Source organism: Triticum aestivum, chromosome 2D (genome assembly GCF_018294505.1).
Source record: "Triticum aestivum cultivar Chinese Spring chromosome 2D, IWGSC CS RefSeq v2.1, whole genome shotgun sequence".
In the NCBI taxonomy this organism is placed as follows: Eukaryota; Viridiplantae; Streptophyta; class Magnoliopsida; order Poales; family Poaceae; genus Triticum; species Triticum aestivum.
In genome coordinates, this window is record NC_057799.1 from 340,362,791 (window position 1) to 340,386,209 (window position 23,419).

The 23,419-nt window shown below is 46.7% G+C and overlaps 1 protein-coding gene across 1 annotated transcript; it reads left to right on the forward strand.

Moving 5' to 3' along the window:
- Positions 1 to 21,255: 21,255 nt before the first annotated feature.
- LOC123049304 (7-deoxyloganetin glucosyltransferase) lies at positions 21,256 to 22,822 on the forward strand. Its single transcript, XM_044472240.1, has 2 exons — positions 21,256 to 21,769; positions 21,867 to 22,822. Exons 1-2 carry the CDS (start codon positions 21,256 to 21,258, stop codon positions 22,820 to 22,822), a joined length of 1,470 nt encoding a protein of 489 aa, XP_044328175.1.
- Positions 22,823 to 23,419: the final 597 nt, after the last annotated feature.

Consider the following 23,419-nt stretch of genomic DNA (forward strand, 5'->3'; position numbering starts at 1 on the left):
AGAATCTGGTGGAATGTAGATGATATCCAACGGCCAGTAGTGCTCGGATTTGCCATCTCTGTACCGTCGGATTGGCTTCATCCAACGAGCAACTTTCATAGTTATTCGCACACTATATATGTGTATAGATGAATAGATATATATATATATATATATGTGTGTGTGTGTGTGTGTGTGTGTGTGTGTGTGTGTGTGTGTCCCATGCTAGACAAAATAAAGTTTGAGCGCATGCGTAGGACGACCCCCCCTTGCTGCCTCCTCGAAGTTGGGAAACTGACATCATAGGTATTGAACCAGGCTTGGAGTCGGGTACGGTATTAGGTTTGTAATGTACTTGGTGTGGCCCATCGAAGTTATGCATTTGGGATTTAAACACATCATACACCATCGTACCCATACATATTTTCGGGCCGCATGAAGTGTATACGGGGTCTTCTGATAGACCACGTCTCCCTTGTGCAGTTTTTTGTGACGACACAAATATCTGTGGGCTCCTCGAGTGTATATATATCATCCCTTTGACCGATAATGAGGGGTATGTGTTGGCCATGAATGGATTCCTCCTAGTTCATGTTAGGGCCGGTCACCGTCAAATGTCGGTCAACCAAAGCTCGAGCTCATGCCTTGTTAGGATTCCCTCCCAGATGCTTGGATTGCTGGGTTCAACCTACATCAAATCCTGTGTACGTATCTCATCCTTAACTACCTTGCCTTCATGGTTGTTGTCTGTATCGAGAGGTAGGCACCACATCTAAATTGTACATTATTCTATATTGAAAACACACATCACCCCTTCCCAACGTACACCATTTTGGGCCACATGCAAGAGGTGCTGGTTTTGTGGTCCCTCTCGTGTGATGTTTATGATGGTTCAATCTATTGGCCCAAGCGGTTTCTCGACAACAACAACTGTTATTTGACCAAATGAAAGATTCATTGGTCCGTCTTATGGTAGGTCATGGCGACATGCATGTATGACCAAAGTATCGATCATTACGTGCATCCGCCCCGCTGACACGAAGTGGAGGTGGTGGGCCAAGCATCCTAGCTAGGTACGACATTATGTCATTATATATATCCTAGCTAGGTGGTTGTTAGGGTGCTTTCGGGTTTGCGAGGCAGGTGCCACCAAAGTTATGCATTGTGTATTCAAAGTTTTAAACATCCCCAATATTCGTACATATATTTGGCCACTTCCAGGTGGTTCTTGACTTCTAGCCCCTCTCATTGGAATTTTGAACATCACATACCACCCTTTTCACTCATATATATTTGGGCCACTTGCGGGTGTGGCTGTCTTTTGACCCTCCCTAACGTTATTTTTTGCTACAAAGACTCTGATGATCCTCAACGGACACGGGGTATAATATCAAAACCGTGTGTGATACAAGAGTGCGATGTGAATCACCACGACCGCGCAATTGCGAGCAAATTAAGGTGGAGGTACTGGCTAAACCGTGAGCGATGCAAGTGCGCTGAAATCACCACGACCGCGCAAGCGCGAGCAAAGGATGGAGGTACTGGCTCAACCGTGTGCGATGCAAGTGCGCTGAAATCACCACGACCGCGCAAGCGCGAGTAAAGGGTGGAGGTACTGGCTTAACCGTGTGCGATGCAAGTGCGCTGTAAAACCACCACCTGTGGAAGCTAAATGCAGGTAAGTTTATTTGGAAATTAGGACGAACCGTGTGCGATAGACCAGCTAGCTAGAAATATAAAAAACAAACTACCCGCCTTGAGCGTTGCAAAAATCGGTGGATCCGCGCCACTTTTCCTTATTATCATACACGCATATTGTTATTGGACCGTGCGCGATCTTGGGAACTCCCGCCCCGCATCAATTCCTTTACCCAAATTTTAGTAGCTGTCGTACTTCAACCGTCGCCCACACTCCTCCAGTACCGACCTTATAGTAAAATTTTAGCAACCGAGGCATTTGAACCGTCGCCCTCCCTCGTCCACCACCATCTCCACCCACCATTACTAAAATTTTCAGTAGCCGCGGCGTATCCTCAAACACCAACCCCCTCCACAGTCCCCCACCCGCCCCCTCCCCCTTAGAACCCTAGCTCGCGGCTGCCGCCGGCGCCGCCGCCAACCCTGCCGGTTTGCCCATTCCTCCTAGCTTAGATAATAAAGTTCAGGTTATCCAGCGATTCCCATACCGTCGCCCCACTCCCCTGAGTTTTTAGATGAGGCCTGCGGCGTCCCTCCCCGCCAGATCCACATCCCCTGCTCCATAATGTCGCAGCCTAAGCTCGACCACATATCCCGGGGAGCCCGACGAGCGTTCGGCCAAGAAGAGGTTTATCATGGCCTCTTCGGCGGACGTTGGCGAGGTGGCCGCCTTTCGCCCCGACCCGTCGATCCCGGAGCAACACGTCACCACGGAAGCCGCCGAAGACGTTGACTATGTTGCCATGCCAAAGGCTTCATGTCAGCGGGCTAGCGTGTTACTGTATCTCAGGAAAGCTGGCTACGACATCAGGCTCATCCACACCGACGGCTTCACGCGGGCCATGTCATAGGTTAAGTGGTCCATCCCCAACCCCTCTGGTTCAACCGCCGTCGATCTCTTCGACGGACCTGCCGCTGATCTCCTCCGCCAAGCGGTCAAGGATTTGCCAGCTGTCTACGCCATCGAGCCCATTTTGTCACTTCTGAAGGACACGTTCTACGACGGCTGCTTGGGATCCTCAATTGCCAAGTTAGATCACATCCACCACGACCACGACCATGAGGAGGGCACCCATGAAGGTTCTTCCAAGGTGAAACAGCCCATCTATGATATCAGAGAGCGCACCATGGGCCTGTGCTCTTCCAACTGGAAGGATCCTGTCCATGAAATGTGAGGCAACATTCTATCAGCAAATATTACCTTTTCTAGCTTGCCAACCCGTACCCTTTGTTATAGTAGCATTTGCCGTGCGGTGCTTTAACGGTGCCGTGTTTAGTTATTTCAGTTATGCAAAAATGTATTGTTCAATAGGTCTATGTGATGTTTAAGTATGAATTGTCCACTTTAGTTTCACGAATGGCTATATTTGGTTGTTTATAGTGAGTAGATGCCTTGTTTATCTGTATTTGGTTGTTAGGTTGGTTGGAGTGAGCATTTTTTGAGTTATCGAGCAGATGCCTTGTTTATCTGTATTTGCTTCTTAGTTTGGTTGCAGTGAGTATTTGTCCAGTTATCAAGCAGATGCCTTGTTTATCTGTATTTGGTTGTTAGGTTGCTTTTTTAGCATTTGTCCAGTTATCAAGCAGATGCCTTGTTTATCTGTATTTGGTTGTTACATTGCTTTTTTAGCATTTCGACAGTTATAAAGCAGATGCCTTGTTTATCTTTATCTGCTTGTTAGGTTGGTTGCAGTGAGCATTTGTCCAGTTTTCAGGCATATGCCTTGTTTATCTGTATTTGCTTGTTAGGTTGGTTGAAGTGAGACTCTGTCCAGTTTTCAATGGCTATATTTGGTTGTTATACTGGTCATTTATGCCTTGCTTATTTCAGTTATTCACAATGTGTGGTTTGTTATGTGAAGTCGGAACTGTGCCGCTCGACTACATCAATACCAGTTTGAACGGCTGTATTTGGTTCCAGTTATTCCTGGTGTAGTTAACACATGCCCTTTATTTCAGTTTTACACATTTATCCAGTGTGATGTCTAAGCATTACCTATGTTCTATTCATTTTCAACAATACCAGTTTGAATTGCAATATTTGATGGCTGTTAAGCCTGCTGTCGGTAACATTGCCTTCCATTTTATATCTACTTTAACAGCTTGCTTAAACCAACACATTCAAGCTATCATTTGCAGATGATGTTGTTTACCTTTGCTATATTTGTTTGATGTTAAGATTGCTGTACTAAGCATGCCTTTCGACTACTTATGCAGGACAACAGTGGGAGTGGCCACCATTTTCCGCCGAGGTTAGCTTCATCCCTTGGCTTGTACTCCCCCCATCGTTTCATAATGTAGTGCATATAGATCCAGGCTTGGACACTAGTTAGCTTCTAATATTGACTTGTTGCTTGTAGGTACATATGCCCTTGGCAAGGATCCACGCATCGACCCTTTTTGCGTATGGAGCAGTGAGATATTGATGAACAAGCATCAAGTGAGGAAACTGATAAGGATTATTAGCAAAAAGATATGAATGGTGGCAAGCAAATTATTTGTTTATGTTCTATCCAACACAACAGTGAGTTGTAGGATGGTAACTACAAACTCTGCAGCCTACTCTTTTTACTGCCCATAATGAGTTGTTAGACAACAATGTATGAATCTTTTTCGTTCCTAGTGGTTCCCGAAGCAGTTCACTCAAGATTACCTCGCAAAGTACATGATTGGTGGACACGCAATGAAGGTTAAAGTATTTCATCCAGACTACAATGAGCATCGAGAAGTCCTAATGAAGACAGTGAAGGATGGATGGGCAGCCATCACAGGGTTGGCCTAGAGTCGTGCGCGCCTTACGCATGGAGGAGGGCACAATATGGGCATTCCGCTTCACCTTCTGCAGCAACCAGAATGTCTTTCGCCTCTCTCTTTACAGTCTTTTAGTACAACTGTGGTTCATCATTCTTTACTTGGTGCTTCTGTAGTTCTTCAGTATATGTACCTGTGCATTGAATTATGGATTCGTGGTTGAACCTATATTTGTAATAAACATGGTTGGATATGAAATAAGTGATTGCCTACTTTCAAATTCATAACATGTGATTTTTAAATTAGGGATTAATTGGATTAATTATGGATTAAATAGGGATTACACTGCACACGGTTTGCGAAAGCGAAACGTCTGCGATATACGTGGAGATCAGAAATGTTTCTAGGATCCACTACGTGTGCGATCAATCTCCACTGCACACATGACTTTCTCTTGAAAACAGTTTGCGTTAGGCCACCTTGCGCAAACGTTTATCACATAAAAAGTGTGTGTGATGGACAGCCTTTGCCACACAGTTTCTTTCTATGCACCGTGTGTGATGCATTCAATAACGCAAACGATAAAATTATTAATATTGTGTGCAATGGCAATGCTATCACAAACAATTTAGCGGGAAAATTGTGTGTGATGTACCTATGAACGGAAACGTTTTCCTTGGAGCGACTATGTGGGATGTACATACGAACGGAAACGTTTAGCGGGGACTGATTGTGTGGGATGTACTTGCGACCGGAAACAATTTCGCTGTATAATTGTATTTTTTTAGCTGTACTGTACGTATTTTCGTATTTGAGCGCTCGCCGGTCGCACACGACCTTATTTTGCCGAACGTGTGTGCCAGGAGGGCATATCCCCGACGGTTTCTGGGTCGTGTGGGAAGGACCCCCTATCGCCCACACTCACTTGGCAACGGTTCCAGATGCCATCGTGGAAAGGGGTTAAAAACCGTTTATTTAGGACCGACGCGCACCAGTGATATCTAATAAAGTACGATTACGACGTTCAGACACACCATTACGCTGTGGTGTTCCGGGTGGTGTGAGTTGCGAAACTATTCCGCATTGCTTCAAATGAAGACCAAACTCGTAACTCAAATATTCTCCTCCATGATCAGATCGTAGAAACGTTATTTTCTTGTTACGATGATTTTCCACTTCACTCTGAAATTCTTTGAACTTTTCAAATGTTTCAGACTTATGTTTCATCAAGTAGATATACCCATATCTGCTCAAATCATCTATGATGGTCAGAAAATAACGATACCCGCCACGAGCATCAACACTCATCGGACCACATACATCAGTATGTATTATCTCCAACAAGTCTGTTGCTCGCTCCATTGTTCCGGAGAACGGAGTCTTAGTCATCTTGCCCATGAGGCATGGTTCGCAAGCATCAAGTGATTCCAAAAGCCCATCAGCATGGAGTTTCCTCATGTGCTTTACACCAATATGACCTAAACGGCAGTGCCACGAATAAGTTGCACTATCATTATTAAACTTATATCTTTTGGCCTCAATACTATGAACATGTGTATCACTACTATCAAGATTTAGTAAAAATAGACCACTCATCAAGGGTGCATGACCATAAAAGATATTATTCATATAAATAGAACAACCATTATTCTCTGATTTAAATGAATAACCGTCTCGCATCAAACAAGATCCAGATATAATGTCATGCTTAACGCTGACACCAAATAACAATTATTCAGGTCTAAAACTAATCCTGAAGGTAGATGTAGAGGTAGCGTGCCGACGGCGATTACATCGACTTTGGAACCATTTCCCACGCACATCATCACCTCGTCCTTAGCCAATCTTCGCTTAATCCGTAGCCCCTGTTTCGAGTTGCAAATATTAGCAACAGAACCAATATCAAATACCCAGGCGCTACTGCGAGCATTAGTAAGGTACACATCAATAACATGTATATCAAATATACCTTTCACTTTGCCATCCTTCTTCTCCGCCAAATACTTGGGGCAGTTCCGCTTCCAGTGACCAGTCCCTTTGCAGTAGAAGCACTCAGTCTCAGGCTTAGGTCCAGACTTGGGCTTCTTCACTTGAGCAGCAACTTGCTTGCCGTTCTTCTTGAAGTTCCCCTTCTTCCCTTTACCCTTTTTCTTGAAACTAGTGGTCTTGTTGACCATCAACACTTGATGCTCCTTCTTGATTTCTACCTCCGCAGCCTTCAGCATTGTGAAGGGCTCGGGAATCGTATTATCCATCCCTTGCATATTATAGTTCATCACGAAGCTCTTGTAGCTTGGTGGCAGTGATTGAAGAACTCTGTCAATGACACTATCAACTGGAAGATTAACTCCCAGCTGAGTCAAGTGATTGTGGTACCCAGACATTCTGAGTATATGCTCACTGACAGAACTATTCTCCTCCACTTTGCAGCTATAGAACTTATTGGAGACTCCATATCTCTCAATCCAGGCATTTGCTTGAAATATTAAATTCAACTCCTGGAACATCTCATATGCTCCATGACGTTCAAAACATTGTTGAAGTCCTGGTTCTAAGCCGTAAAACAGGGCACACTGAACTATCGAGTAGTCATCAGCTTTGCTCTGCCAGGCGTTCACAACGTCCGGCGTTGCTCCTGCGGCGGGTCTTGCACCTAGCGGTGCTTGCAGGACGTAATTCTTCTGTGCAGCAATGAGGATAATCCTCAAGTTACGGACCTAGTCCGTGTAATTGCTACCATCATCTTTCAACTTAGCTTTCTCTAGGAACACATTAAAATTCAACGGAACAACAACACGGGCCATTTATCTACAACAACATAGACATGCAAAATACTATCAGGTACTAAGTTCATGATAAATTAAAGTTCAATTAATCATATTACTTAAGAACTCCCACTTAGATAGATATCCTTCTAATCATCTAAGCGATCACGTGATCCAAATCAACTAAACCATGTCCGATCATCACGTGATATGGAGTAGTTTTCAATGGTGAACATCACTATGTTGATCATATCTACTATATGATTCACGCTCGACCTTTCGGTCTCAGGGTTCCGAGGCCATATCTGCATATGCTAGGCTCGTCAAGTTTAACCCGAGTATTCTGCGTGTGCAAAACTGGCTTGCACCCGTGGTATGTGAACGTAGAGCTTATCACACCCGATCATCACGTGGTGTGTCGGCACGACGAACTGTAGCAACGGTGCATACTCAGGGAGAACACTTATACCTTGAAATTTAGTGAGAGATCATCTTATAATGCTATCGTTGTACTAAGCAAAATAAGATGCATAAAGGATAAACATCACATGCAATCAGTATAAGTGATATGATATGGCCATCATCATCTTGTGCCTTTGATCTCCATCTCCAAAGCACCGTCATGATCACCATCATCACCGGCTTGACACCTTGATCTCCATCGAAGCATCATTGTCGTCTCGCCAACTATTGCTTCTACGACTATCGCTACCGCTTAGTGATAAAGTAAAGCAATTACATGGCGATTGCATTTCATACAATAAAGCGACAACCATATGGCTCCTTCCAGTTCCGATAACTGTGTTACAAAACATGATCATCTCATACAACAATATATATAATCACGTCTTGACCATATCACATCATAGCAAGCCCTGCAAAAACAAGTTAGATGTCCTCTACTTTGTTGTTGCAAGTTTTACGTGGCTGCTACGGGCTTAGCAAGAACCGTTCTTATCTATGGATCAAAACCACAACAATTTTTTGTCAAGTGTGATGTTTTAACCTTCAACAAGGACCGGGCGTAGTCACACTCGATTCAACTAAAGTTGGAGAAACAGACACCCACTAGCCACCTGTGTGCGAAGCACGTCGGTAGAACCAGTCTCGCGTAAGCGTACACGTAATGTTGGTCTGAGCCGCTTCATCCAACAATACCGCCGAATCAAAGTATGACATGCTGGTAAGCAGTATGACTATTATCGCCCACAACTCTTTGATTTCTACTCGTGCATATAACATCCACGCATAAACCTGGCTCTGATGCCACTGTTGGGGAATGCAGTAATTTCAAAAAAATTCCTACGCACACGCAAGATCCATCTAGGTGATGCATAGCAACGAGCGGGAGAGTGTGTCCACGCACCCTCATAGACCGAAAGCGGAAGCGTTTAGTAACGCGGTTGATGTAGTCGAACGTCTTCGCGATCCAACCAATCCAAGTGCCGAATGCACGGCACCTCCGCGATTTGCACACGTTCATCTTGGTGACGTCCCTCGTACTCTTGATCCAGTTGAGGCCGAGGGAGAGTTCCGTCGGCACGACAGCGTGGTGACGGTGATGATGAAGTTACCGATGCAGGGCTTCGCCTAAGCTCTACAATGATATGACCGAGGTAGAAATCTGTGGAGAGGGGCACCGCACACGGCTAAGACAACTGTCAACTTGTGTGTTCTAGGGTGCCCCCTGCCCCCGTATAAAAAGGAGCAAGGGGGAGGCCGGCCGACCCCTAGGGCGTGTCCCCAAGAGGGGAATCCTACTAGGACTCCAAGTCCTAGTAGGAATCCACCAAGAGGGAGAGAGGGTGAAGGAAGGAAGAGGGGGAAGGGAAGGAAAGGGGGGCGCCGCCGCCTTCCCCTAGTCCAATTTGGACCCAAGGGGGGGGGCACGGCCAGCCCCTCCTGGCCCTTCCTCTCTTCCCACTAAGGCCCATATAGGCCCATTAGTTCCCTCGGGGGTTCCGATAACTCCGATATTTATCCGCTGACCCCCGAAACTCATCCGGTGTCCGAATAACATCGTCCAACATATCAATCTTTATGTCTCGACCATTTTGAGACTCCTAGTCATGTTAGTGATCACATCCGGGACTCCGAACTACCTTCGGTACATCAAAACACATAAACTCGTAATACCGATCGTGCGGACCCTACGGGTTCGAGAACTATGTAGACATGACCGAGACTCATCTCCGGTCAATAACCAATAGCGGAACCTGGATGCTCATATTGGTTCCTACATATTCTACGAAGATCTTTATCGGTCAAAGCACATAACAACATACGTTGTTCCCTTTGTCATCGGTATGTTACTTGCCCGAGATTCGATCGTCGGTATCTCAATACCTAGTTCAATCTCGTTACCGGCAAGTCTCTTTACTCGTTCCGTAATGCATCATCCCGTAACTAACTCATTAGTCACATTGCTTTCAAGGCTTATAGTGATGTGCATTACCGAGAGGGCCCAGAGATACCTCTCCAACAATCGAAGTGACAAATCCTAATCTCGATCTATGCCAACTCAACAAACACCATCGGAGACACCTGTAGAGCATCTTTATAATCACCCAGTTACGTTGTGATGTTTGATAGCACACTAAGTGTTCCTCTAGTATTCGGGAGTTGCATAATCTCATAGTCATAGAACATGTATAAGTTATGAAGAAAGCATTAGCAATAAACTAAACGATCATAGTGCTAAGCTAACGGATGGGTCAAGTCAATCACATCATTCTCTAATGATGTGATCCCGTTCATCAAATGACAACTCTTGTCCATGGCTAGGAAACATAACCATCTTTGATTAACGAGCTAGTCAAGTAGAGGCATACTAGTGACACTCTGTTTGTCTATGTATTCACACATGTACTAAGTTTCCGGTTAATACAATTCTAGCATGAATAATAAACATTTATCATGATATAAGGAAATATAAATAACAACTTTATTATTGCCTCTAGGGCATATTTCCTTCAAGTTCATCATCAACACACCATCTATTACCTTTCAGAGAGTGGTGTCTCCTAGATTGGTTAGGTGTTGCTTGGGAGCCTCCTCAAGATGTGGAGTTGAAACAAGAAGTTTGTAAGGGCAAGGAGATCGCCTACTTCATGAAGATCTACCCGAGTGAGGCAAGTCCTTCATGGGCGATGGCCATGGTGGGATAGACATGGTTGCTTCTTCGTGGACCCTTCGTGGGTGGAGCCCTCCGTGGACTCGCGCAGCCGTTACACTTTGTGGGTTGAAGTCTCCATCAACGTGGACGTATGATAGCACCACCTATAGAAACCACGCCAAAAATCTCCATGTCTCCATTGCATTTGCTTTCTCCAAACCCTTCCCTTTACGCTCATATGCAATGTTTTACTTTCCGCTGCTATACTCTTATAATTGCATGTGTAGGTTGATTGCTTGAATTGTGCTAATAGCTAAAATCTACCCACAACTAAAATTGGGAAAAGGATAGATTTTTATTTGGTCAAGTAGTCTAATCACCTCCCTCTAGACATACTTTCGATCCTACATAGGTGATCCCATGGCCATTACGATAGTGGCGGAGGAGGCGCCCGCGGTGGCGGAGGAGGAGATGGTCGTCGGCACTGCGGCGCCCGCATCGTCCAAGTTCACACTGTTGTAGGCAGTGCAGCAGGACAACCTATTCTTCCTGGAGGAGCACCGCGTGGCGCTGGCTCAACTTGAGGTGGAGCTCGCAGATGCTGGCACTATGGTGGAGCTCCTCACAAGTCCGGACGTCTTCGATAAGATCGCGTCCGTGCAAAGCCACCACAACATTCCAGGTCCGCATCAATGACGTGCCGCATGACCTCCTCTTTGCGGTGCTCGAGGACTCGGATGATGAGGCACCAGAGCAACATGATGACAATGCTAAAGAGGCGTCCATCGGCGGCTCCGGATGCCAATGACAACGAGGCCAGCGGCTCTGCTGTGGGGGTCGTCGACCCCACTAGTCACCTCCGACGATGAGTAGTGCTACCTCTTGAGCATGCGTTGGTTTTCCCTTGAAGAGGAAAGGGTGATGCAGCAAAGTAGCATAAGTATTTCCCTTAGTTTTGGAGAACCAAGGTATCAATCCAGTAGGAGGCCACACGCAAGTCCCTCGTACCTACACAAACAAATAAGAACCTTGCAACCAACGCGATAAAGGGGTTGTCAATCCCTTCACGGCCACTTGCAAAAGTGAGATCTGATAGAGATGATACGATAATATTTTTGGTATTTTTATGATAAAGATTAAAAGTAAAGATTGCAAAATAAACGGCGACAGAAATAGCTAGTTGATGGAAGATTAATATGATGGAAAATAGACCCGGGGGCCATAGGTTTCACTAGTGGATTCTCTCAAGATAGCATAAGTATTACGGTGGGTGAACAAATTACTGTCAAGCAATTGATAGAAAAGTGCATAGTTATGAGAATATCTAGGCATGATCATGTATATATGCATCACATCCGCAACAAGTAGACCGACTCCTGCCTGCATCTACTACTATTACTCCACACATCGACCGCTATCCAGCATGCATCTAGAGTATTAAGTTCATAAGAACAGAGTAACGCATTAGGCAAGATGACATGATGTAGAGGGATAAACTCAAGGAATATGATATAAAACCCATCTTTTATCCTCGATGGCAACAATACAATATGTGTCGTTTCCCCTTCTGTCACTAGGATCGAGCAACGCAAGATTGAACCCAAAGCTAAGCACTTCTCCCATTGCAAGAAAGATCAATCTAGTAGGCCAAACCAAACTGATAATTCGAAGAGACTTGCAAAGATAACAAATCATACATAAAAAAATTCAGAGGAGATTCAAATATTGTTCATAGATAATCTTGATCATAAACCCACAATTCATCGGATCTCGACAAACACACCGCAAAAAGAATTACATTGAAAAGATCTCCAAGAAGATCGAGGAGAACTTTGTATTGAGATCCAAAGAGAGAGAAGAAGCCATCTAGCTAATAACTATGGACCCGAAGGTCTGTGGTAAACTACTCACACATCATCGGAGAGGCCATGGTGTTGATGTAGAAGCCCTCCGTGATGGATTCCCCCTCCGGCGGAGCGCCGGAAAAGGCCCCAAGATGGGATCTCACGGGTACAGAAGGTTGCGGCGGTGGAAATAGGGTTTCGTGGTGCTCCTGGCTGGTTTTGGGGTACATGGGTATATATAGGAGGAAGAAGTAGGTCGGTGGAGCTGCGAGGGGCCCACGAGTGTGGGGGCGCGCCCAGGGGGGGCAGGCGCGCCTCCCTGCCTGGTGGCCTCCTCGATGATTTCTTGACGTCCACTCCAAGTCCTATGGATCACGTTTGTTCCAAAAATCATGCTCCCGAAGGTTTCATTCCGTTTGGACTCCGTTTGATATTCCTTTTCCGTGAAACACTGAAATAGGCAAAAAACAGCAATTTGCACTAGGCCTTGGGTTAGTAGGTTAGTCCCAAAAATAATATAAAAGTGTATAATAAAGCCATTAAACATCCAAAACAGATAATATAATAGCATGGAACAATCAAAATTATAGATACGTTGGAGACGTATCAAACATCCCCAAGCTTAATTCCTGCTCGTCCTCGAGTAGGTAAATGGTAAAAACAGAATTTTTGATGCGGAATGCTACCTAACATAATTTTCTAAGTAATTCTCTTTATTGTGGCATGAATGTTCAGATCCGAAAGATTCAAGATAAAAGTTTAATATTGACATAAAAATAATAATACTTCAAGCATACTAACTAAGCAATCATGTCTTCTCAAAATAACATGGCCAAAGAAAGTTCATCCCTACAAAATCATGTAGTTTGGTCATGCTCCATTTTCGTCACACAAGAATGCTCTCATCATGCACAACCCCGATGACAAGCCAAGCAATTGTTTCGTACTTTAGTAATATCAAACTTTTTCAACTTTCACGCAATACATGAGTGTGAGCCATGGATATAGCACTATGGGTGGAATAGAATATAATGGTGGGGGTTATGTGGAGAAGACAAAAAGGAGAAATTCTCACATTGACGCGGCTAATCAACGGGTTAGGGAGATGCCCATCAATTGATGTCAATGCAAGGAGTAGGGATTTCCATGCAACGGATGCACTAGAGCTATAAATGTATGAAAGCTCAACAAAAGAAACTAAGTGGGTGTGCATCCAACTTGCTTGCTCACGAAGACCTAGGGCATTTGAGGAAGCCCATTGTTGGAATATACAAGCCAAGTTCTATAATGAAAAATTCCCACTAGTATATGAAAGTGGCAAAACAAGAGACTCTCTATCATAAAGATCGTGGTGCTACTTTGAAGCACAAGTGTGGAAAAAGGATGATCATCACACTTCTATTTATTTACAACTCAATGATTACAACTCGATACTAGAACAAAATATGACTATATGAATGCCTCTGGCGGTGTACCGGGATGGGCAATGAATCAAGAGTGACATGTATGAAATAATATGCATGGTGGCTTTGCCACAAATACGATGTCAACTACATGATCATGCAAGGCAATATGACAATGATGAAGCGCGTCATAATAAACGGAACGGTGGAAAGTTGCATGGCAATATATCTCGAAATGGCTATGGAAATGCCATAATAGGTAGGTATGGTGGCTGTTTTGACGAGGGATATGAGGAGGTTTATGTGTGATAGAGCATATCGTATCACGGGGTTTGGATGCACCGGCGAAGTTTGCACCAACTCTCAAGGTGAGAAAGGGCAATGCACAGTACCGAAGAGGCTAGCAATGATGGAAGGGTGAGAGTGCGTATAATCCATGGACTCAACATTAGTCATCAAGAACTCACATACTTATTGCAAAAATCTACAAGTCATCAAAAACCAACCATTACGCGCATGCTCCTAGGGGGATAGATTGGTAGGAAAAGACCATCGCTCGTCCCCGACCGCCACTCATAAGGATGACAATCAAAGAACACCTCATGTTTCAAATTTGTTACACAACATTTACCATACGTGCATGCTACGGGAGTTGCAAACTTCAACACAAGTATTTCTCAAATTCACAACTACTCAACTAGCACAACTTTAATATCACTATCTCCATATCTCAAAACAATCATCAAGTATCAAACTTCTCTTAGTATTCAACGCACTTATATGAAAGTTTTTATTATATCCATCTTGGATGCCAATCATATTAGGACTAATTTTATAGCCAAAGAAAATTACCATGCTGTTCTAAAGGACTCTCAAAATAATATAAGCGAAGCATGAGAGATCAATAATTTCTATAAAATAAAACCACCACCGTGCTCTAAAAGATATAAGTGAAGCACTAGAGCAAAATTATTTAGCTCAAAAGATATAAGTGAAGCACAAAGTGTATTATAATAAATTCCGATTAGTGTGTGTCTCTCCCAAAAGGTGTGTACAGCAAGGATGATTGTGGTGAACTAAAAAGCAAAGACTCAAATCATACAAGACGCTCCAAGCAAAACACATATCATGTGGTGAATAAAAATATAGCTCCAAGTAAAGTTACCGATGGACGAAGACAAAAGAGGGGATGCCTTCCGGGGCATCCCCAAGCTTAGGCTTTTGGTTGTCCTTGGATTTTACCTTGGGGTGCCTTGGGCATCCCCAATCTTAGGCTCTTGCCACTCCTTGTTCCATAATCCATCAAATCTTTACCCAAAACTTGAAAACTTCACAACACAAAATTTAACAGAAAATCTCATGAGCTCCGTTAGCGAAAGAATACAAAACACCATTTCAAGGTACTGTAGTGAAATCATTCTTTATTTACATTGGTGTTAAACCTACTGTATTCCAACTTCTCTATGGTTCATAACCTCCGATAGTAGCCATAGATTCATCAAAATAAGCAAACAACACACGAAAAACAGAATCTGTCAAAAACAGAACAGTCTGTAGTAATCTGTATCAAACGCATACTTTCTGTAACTCAAAAATTCTACCAAAATAGCACGACCTAGATAATTTGTTTATTGATATACTGCAATTGGAATCAGTATTTTATCACGTTCTGGTGATTTTTAACAATTTTTTTCGCGAGCAGAAAGTTTCTGATTTTTTCAGCAAGATCAAATAATTACTATCCAAGAAGATCCTATAGGTTTTACTTGGCACAAACACTAATTAAAACATAAATCCACATCTAACCAGAGGCTAGATCAAAGAATTATTACTAAACATAAATAAAAAGCAAGAAACAAAAATAAAATTGGGTTGCGTCCCAACAAGCGCTATCGTTTAACACCCCTAGCTAGGCATAAAGGCAAGGATAGATCTAGGTATTGCCATAATAATGGTAAGGTAAATCACGAAAACTCATCTCATATTCCCTACGTTCAGCAGCAAGTTTTCTTTGTGGCAAGCAAAAGTAATCAAAAGGGCTAAATTTAATTGGACAAAAGTCCCCAAGATCAAGCTCGGGAGGTATGGGCTCCTCCTTTGGCCCCTTATATTGCACAACCAATTCATCATTATAAGCATTCTTTTGGCAATAAGTCATGAGCCTTTGTTCAAGAGAAAAACCTAACCCGTTGTCCTGAATAGCAAAGTCATCATTGAGTTCGGAAATTCTATCAACTAGAACATCGGTAGGAACCTTTTTTCTAAGGTTTTCATTGTAAGCAACATGATCTAAAGATCGTAAACGCATTAAATCTTCTTGATTAAAAAGGATAGCTTCTATGGGAGGACGACCAGCGTCCACCCTATAATGCGCAAAAATTTCATTGACCACTTTCATTATAAATCTAAACTCATGTGCCAAAAAGATAGTAGCCGCTCGCTTAACAGAAGAATGCTCGATATTGGAAAACTCTAGAAAAATCCTTTTATGCAAGGATGCATATGGATAAATTGTCTTTCAAGTTCAACTATGAGCAAGGATATAGCATCCGCAAGACTACTAGTTCTATGAAGAATAGACCCACCCATCGAGGGCAGGGCACCAGCCATCGAGTAACGCATTAGGCAAGATGACATGATGTAGAGGGATAAACTCAAGCAATATGATATAAACCCCATCTTTTTATCCTCGATGGCAACAATACAATACGTGTCGTTTCCCCTTCTGTCACTGGGATCGAGCAACGCAAGATTGAACCCAAAGCTAAGCACTTCTCCCATTGCAAGAAAGATCAATCTAGTAGGCCAAACCAAATTGATAATTCGAAGAGACTTGCAAAGATAACAAATCATACATAAAAGAATTTAGAGGAGATTCAAATATTGTTCATAGATAATCCGGATCATAAACCCACAATTCATCGGATCTCGACAAACACACCGCAAAAAGAATTACATCGAATAGATCTCCAAGAAGATCGAGGAGAACTTTGTATTGAGATCCAAAGAGAGAGAAGAAGCCATCTAGCTAATAACTATGGACCCGAAGGTCTGTGGTAAACCACACACACATCATCGGAGAGGCCATCGTGTTGATGTAGAAGCCCTCCGTGATGGATTCCCCCTCCGGCGGAGCACCGGAAAAGGCCCCAAGATGGGATCTCACGGGTACAGAACGTTGCGGCGGTGGAAATAGGGTTTCGTGGTGCTCCTGGTTGGTTTTGGGGTACATGGGTATATATAGGAGGAAGAAGTAGGTCGGTGGAGCTAGAGGGCCCACGAGGATGGGGGGCGCGCCCAGGGGGCAGGCGCGCCTCCCTGCCTCGTGTCCTCCTCGATGATTTCTTGACGTCCACTCCAAGTCCTCTGGATCACATTTATTCCAAAAATCACGCTACCGAAGGTTTCATTCCGTTTGGACTCCGTTTGATATTCCTTTTCTGCGAAACACTGAAATAGGCAAAAAACAGCAATTTGCACTGGGCCTTGGGTTAGTAGGTTAGTCCCAAAACTAATATAAAAGTGTATAATAAAGCCCATTAAACATCCAAAATAGATAATATAATAGCATGGAACAATGAAAAATTATAGATACGTTGGAGACGTATCAAGTAGTCACCTCATTTTCCCCTAAAAAAGGCCTTCATTAAAATGTTAGACCATAACTAAGCTTAAACGGGGCCCGTCTTAGAGCATCTACAGCCGAACTTTGCAAATCCGGTCCCTCAAGTGCCAGCGGACGCGCATTAAATTGTTAGACCATAACTGAGCTTAAACGAGGCCCGTCTTAGAGCATCTACAATCGAACTTTGCAAATCCGGCCACTCAAGCGTCTGCGGACGCGATTGGGCACAGCCGCGGGCACTGACCGGCCAGCCCTCAAATCCTGTCGTCCACATCCGTGTATCTCATATCCGGTCCCTCATATCCATACTAGCATGCAACGTAGGAAAAAGAACGTAGATCATCACATAAACATAGAAGATCACCAGAAGATCACCGGCAGACAGGGCTATGCACATTCTGATCACCAGAAGATCGCCGAAGGATGTCCAAAAGATTGCCAAAGTTCACATAATTCACATTAACTTGAACTACATTACTAAAGACTAGAAACTGAAGACAGAGACGGCGAAAATTCACCACTTCCTCGCCAGCCCTTTGCCCTTCCGGTCGCCGGCGCAGCTGTAGGCGTCGGTGGCTCGTGGTGGATTCGATCAAAATCGGTGCAAGGAGAGGAAAGGACAGAGCGAGAGAGGAGAGCGAGTGAACTAGGGTTTCGGAGCGATGAGCCGGATGCAATTTTTTTGTGGGACGTCCGTGGGATCGGTGGTGGACGGGCCTTGTCAGGTGGATGCGCCCGAGCGTGCCCGGGCCACCCTCTATCCGCCCCATATTTGAACTGGATATGAGGGGTGTCGGTCAGCCCGGGCGTTTGAGGACCGTTTGAGGTGTCTGTCTGGGTAAAAAAATCACGACTGGTTAGTGACCGGGCGGGCGGCCCGGGCGTTTGAGGCCGGTTTGGGACGCCCGGCTTACATCCTAAGAGCATCTCCAGCCGCGCCCCAACAGGCCCCCAGGGTGACTTTTTTCGCCCCGGCGCCGAAAAAACCCCCCAGTCACGCCCCCAAGACGCCGAAATCAGCCGGCTTGGCCCGTTTTTGGGCCCGGCGATCCCAGGCCGAACCCAGCCCACTGGGGGGGGGGGCTCGGGGAGTCCGGCGGAAGGGGAAAACACGCCTGGGCCACACTGTCAGGTGAAAAGTCAAGACAATCATCCAGATTCGCCCCCACCCCACGCGCTCGGCCGCCACCCTGCCGATCTCGGCGCCGCCCACCACCGGTTGATTGGCCTTCCCCGCCAGAAAAGATAGAAGGTTTCACCGCGGCAACCTCTCCACCACCTTTCTGGGCGAGTTTCCCGGTGCTCCGGCCGCGCAGCCGGGGATACCGGCGGCTGTGCACCCACCACGCCCGCTAGGTGTTCGGTGATTTGTCTGCTCGGCGATGGACTCGGACGAGGAGGAGGCGCTCACGGCGCTGCTGGAGGAGGAAGCCGATGCCGCCGACTAGGACGAGGAGCATCTCATGGTCCTTGCCGCCCTAGCCGGCCTGCTCGCGAGCAATGAAAAGCCGCGGCGAGGTGGCTCGACGTCGGGGCGACTAAAAGCAAAGAACCGGCATCGTCTGGAAGGCTATTGCATGCTCTACTCCGACTACTTCGCCGACGCTCCACTGCACGACGACAAAGTATTTCGGCGCCGTTATCGGATGAGCCGAAAGCTTTTCCTCAGGATTGTGAATTCCATCCGGGAGTTCGACAGCTACTTCAAGTGCAAGAAGGATTGCATCGACAAACTTGGATTCACCTCAATCCAGAAGTGCACGACAGCAATGAGGATGCTTGCATATGAAGCTCCCGGTGATTCACTTGACGACTATGGGCGCATGGCCGAGTCCATGATCATTGAGTGTTTCTACAAGTTCTGCAGGGTAGTGGTGGCAGTGTTTGGACCGCAACACTTGCGATCACCTAATGCTGAAGACACTGCTCGGATCCTAGCACAAAATGCAGCAAGAGGATTTCCCCGGATTGCTTGGAAGCATCGACTGCATGCATTGGAAATGGAAGAACTGTCCATTTGCTTGACAGGGGATGTACAAAGGCGCCAAAGGCGGTTGCAGTGTGGTACTTGAGGCAGTGGCCACACAAGACCTCTGGATTTGGCACTCCTTCTTTGGTATGCCAGGAACTCACAATAACATCAACGTGCTGCAGTGCTCCCCTGTCTTTGCCAAGCTTGTTGAAGGTCATTCTCCTCCGGTGAACTTCGAGGTCAATGGGCGGCACTACAGCAAGGGATACTACCTAGCTGATGGCATCCATCCGAGATGGTCTACATTTGTGAAGACTATCTCAAACCCTGTACCAGGAGGCAAGAACTCCCACTTTGTGAAGGTTCAGGAGGCTTGCAGGAAGGATGTCGAGCGGGCACTTGGTGTGCTCCAATCTCGATTTGCTGTTGTCCGGTACCTCGCTCAGACCTGGTCGAAAGATCAAATGTGGGAGATCATGACTTGCTGTGTCATCTTGCACAATATGATCATTGAGAGCGAGAGGAAGAGCCAGTGTTTGACACTGGACCATATTACAGGAGGGTCCTCTTGCGCAAGTTGATCATCAGCTACCGGCAGCCTGGACTGCCTTCTTCAAAATGTGTCAGGAGATCCGAGACTCACAGGTGCATCTGCAGCAGGATCTGGTGGAGCACCTATGGAGGCTCAAGGGCAATGCCTAGCTCGACGTGTGATGAAATATGAGTTTTTATTTGTTGAACTATATAATTTGTATTGAACTATTTGTTGTTGAACTATTTGATTTCTATTGATTTTCTGTGATGAACTATGTGATAAAAAATAATTTACGCCGAACCACGACGAATATGGGCCGATTTGCGCCGACAGTGAGCTGATTTTTCGTCGAAAGTGGACTGAAAAGCGGGCACATTAGTGTTTAAAATGGGCCGATATCGGCGCCTGGGGGCGATCTGGGGCAGCGGCTGGAAATCCAATCACCCCAGAGCCGATTTTCGCGCCGGCTCGCACCCATGCGGTGATTTTTAATCTCCGTGAAGGGTGGAGGCAACTGCTGGAGATGCTCTAACTTACTTGTGATTCACGTTGGAGAGGTCCTAATCATTTCGCTGCAAAGTGTAACCGTGGAAAGTCGCCGGCTGTGTAGCCTGTCACTGCACCTGTCAGCTACGCGCGAATCTTGTCTTGTTTCATTGAACCGAACCGATCATTCCCAGACGCCGCCTCTCCACCATCAAGCAACTGATCCAGGTAGGAGTCAGCATCCATCCAATCAAAATGCCATCTGGAATCTCGTACAAATCGTTGCCCACACCCCGGAATACGAGCGCGGCTCGGTAAATCCAACAGCTCGCCGCCCTAGCAGTAGCCTCCGGCCGAGACTAAGCCCAAGGAACGGGCAGAACAAGGCTACGCCCGTGGCCGTGCATGGATGAAGAAGCTGCTACTGCCGAATTAATCGACGACAACACCAATAAAACTGGAAGCAAAACGACCAAGAAGCTTGTCATGCATTCGGGAATTTGCCATGGCCGCATACCGCGTTAAATACCGTGTTACGACATTATCAAGCGCTTTAATGTTTCCAAAAAAAGAAAGAGCATTATCAACAACTTTTGTAGAGAGAGCTGACTTTCGGGCGATCACCCACATTTGTGGCGACGACTTTGTAAACAACCGGTCATGCGCCCCACCCCACAACTAATACAGGTATTATGTAAATTAAAACTGTTCAAAGTGCTAATTATATTCTCTTCTTATAGTAATCCTAATGATTAGCATTGCTGATATTTTCTATAACCACTTGCAGCGATGCAAGTGAATAAAGTCGTCGTCACCACAAGCTAGTAGATGACAAGACCCTCGCATGCGACAAATCCAAGCGGAGCGCATCTTCTCAAGATGGAAGAGAGAATCCTCCGATCCCGGCCGTGCGCAACAAACCCAGGCTAAAACGCATCTTCTAAACTTACCTAGTAACCTCGGATCAGTTCACTATATATACATAAACGGTAGCCTGCACAGGACATACTACATACGCACTAGCTGCACAGACGCCCCACAAGAGTACTCTACAAGACACAACGGTACGTAGCTGAGGCACCATGGGGTCGGAGGCCTGCCATGAGAAGCCGCACGCCGTGATGATCCCGTACCCGGCGCAGGGCCATGTCACGCCCATGATGAAGATGGCCAAGCTGCTCCACGCCCGGGGCTTCCACGTCACCTTCGTCAACACCGAGTTCAACCACCGCCGGCTGCTCCGCTCGCGCGGGGCGGGGGCGCTCGACGGCGTCCCGGGCTTCCGCTTCGCCGCCATACCGGACGGGCTGCCGTCGTCCGACGCCGACGCCACGCAGGACGTCCCCGCGCTCTGCAACTCCACCATGACTACCTGCCTCCCCCACCTCCTGGCCCTTCTTGCCAGGCTCAACGACCCGGTCTCCGGGGTGCCGCCGGTCACCTGCCTTGTCGTCGACGGCGTCATGTCGTTCGGTTATGACGCTGCCAAGGAGATTGGCGTGCCCTGCGCGGCCTTGTGGACGGCTAGCGCCTGCGGGTACATGGGCTACCGCCACTACCCGCAGCTCATCGAGTGGGGCTTCGTGCCTTTCAAAGGTATTCTACATTTCTACTACTAGCTCCTACTAGATCGTACCTACGTGCATGCATGATTGCATGCTGTAACAAGTGTGGTTTGTTTGCATGCATGCAGACGAGGCCCAGCTCACGGACAAGGCGCACCTGGACACGGTGGTGCAGGGCGTGCGCGGCATGTGCGACAACATGAGGCTGCGGGACTTCCCGTCCTTCATGCGCACCACCGACCGCGGCGACATAATGCTCAACTTCTTCGTGCACGAGGGCGGGCGCCTGTCGCTCCCCACCGCCGTCATGATCAACACGTTCGACGAGCTGGAGCGGCCGGTCCTCGACGCCATGCGTGCCATCCTCCCGCCCCTCTACACCGTGGGGCCGCTGCTTCTCCACGCCCACCACGCCGTCCCCGGCGGCACCTCGCTCGACGCCCTTGGCTCAAACCTCTGGAAGGAGCAGGACGGCCTCCTCGACTGGCTCGACGGCCACGGCGCCAACTCCGTGGTGTACGTGAACTACGGCAGCATCACCGTGATGACGAACGAGCAGCTCTTGGAGTTCGCGTGGGGGCTGGCCAACAGCGGCTACCCTTTCATATGGAACATCCGGCCGGACCTGGTCAAGGGCGACACGGCCGTGCTGCCGCCGGAGTTCATGGCCTCCATCGACGGCCGTGCCATGCTCACGACGTGGTGCTCGCAGGAGAAGGTCCTCGCGCACAAGGCCGTGGGGGTGTTCCTGACGCACTCCGGGTGGAACTCCACGCTGGAGAGCATCTCCAACGGCGTGCCGATGCTCAGCTGGCCCTTCTTCGCGGAGCAGCAGACCAACTGCAGGTACAAGTGCACGGAGTGGGGGAACGGGATGGAGATTGACGGCGAGGTGAAGCGGGAGGTCCTGGCGGCGATGATACGCGAGGCCATGGAAGGGGAGAAGGGGCTAGAGATGAGGAGGCGTGCGGCGGAATGGAAGGCGAGTGCGGTTAGAGCCACGCTTCCTGGTGGATCCGCGGTGGCCAACCTGGACTCGGTGATCCGTGACGTGCTCCTCGCCAAGTTCAACAACAAAAACTGAGTGAGGGCCCCGTGGTTGGGGGTGGAGGGGATTTCAGTGAACAAACAAGCCCAAAGAGAATTATCCACATGCATGTTGGGGTCCAATGCCTATCCAAGAGGCGAGAGTCGAGATTTTTTTTAAGACACGGGCAACTTGTATTTTGTATGTTTATCATCTTTATTATGGAACCAAAGTGTATTTTGGGTATTCTGTATTTTGCATGTTGATTCCCTTGATGGAACCAAAGCGTTTTTTGCATTGTTGTTTTGTTGGTTGAACACCGGGGATGACATTGATGTATACATGCATTCTACCTAATCTGTATGCAAACCATACTATTGCCTGAAAATTACACTAGTGTATTCTTGTGCTTTTTTTTCACCAATACGCCAAGCTGGCGTATCATTGCATTGATAGGTAGAAAGAGTACAAGGGTTGATGACTCCTAGCTCGTACTCAACTAGGCGTGCCAGGGGTCCTCGTGAGCAGAAGAAGTGGGATGCTCGGCCCAGTTACAGTAGGTTTACATCGCGTCGATTATAGCTTGGAGTCCTTTGGCACCGGCAGAGGCCCAGGTGCGCACATCGTCTTGGATCGAAGCAAACAAGTGGCTAG

Coding starts and splice junctions, on each gene's coding strand:
- LOC123049304 (XM_044472240.1), top strand. CDS start 21,256: ATGGGGTCGGAGGCCTGCCATGAGAAGCCGCACGCCGTGATGATCCCG. Junction 21,770..21,866: donor GGGCTTCGTGCCTTTCAAAG/GTATTCTACATT, acceptor GCATGCATGCAG/ACGAGGCCCAGCTCACGGAC.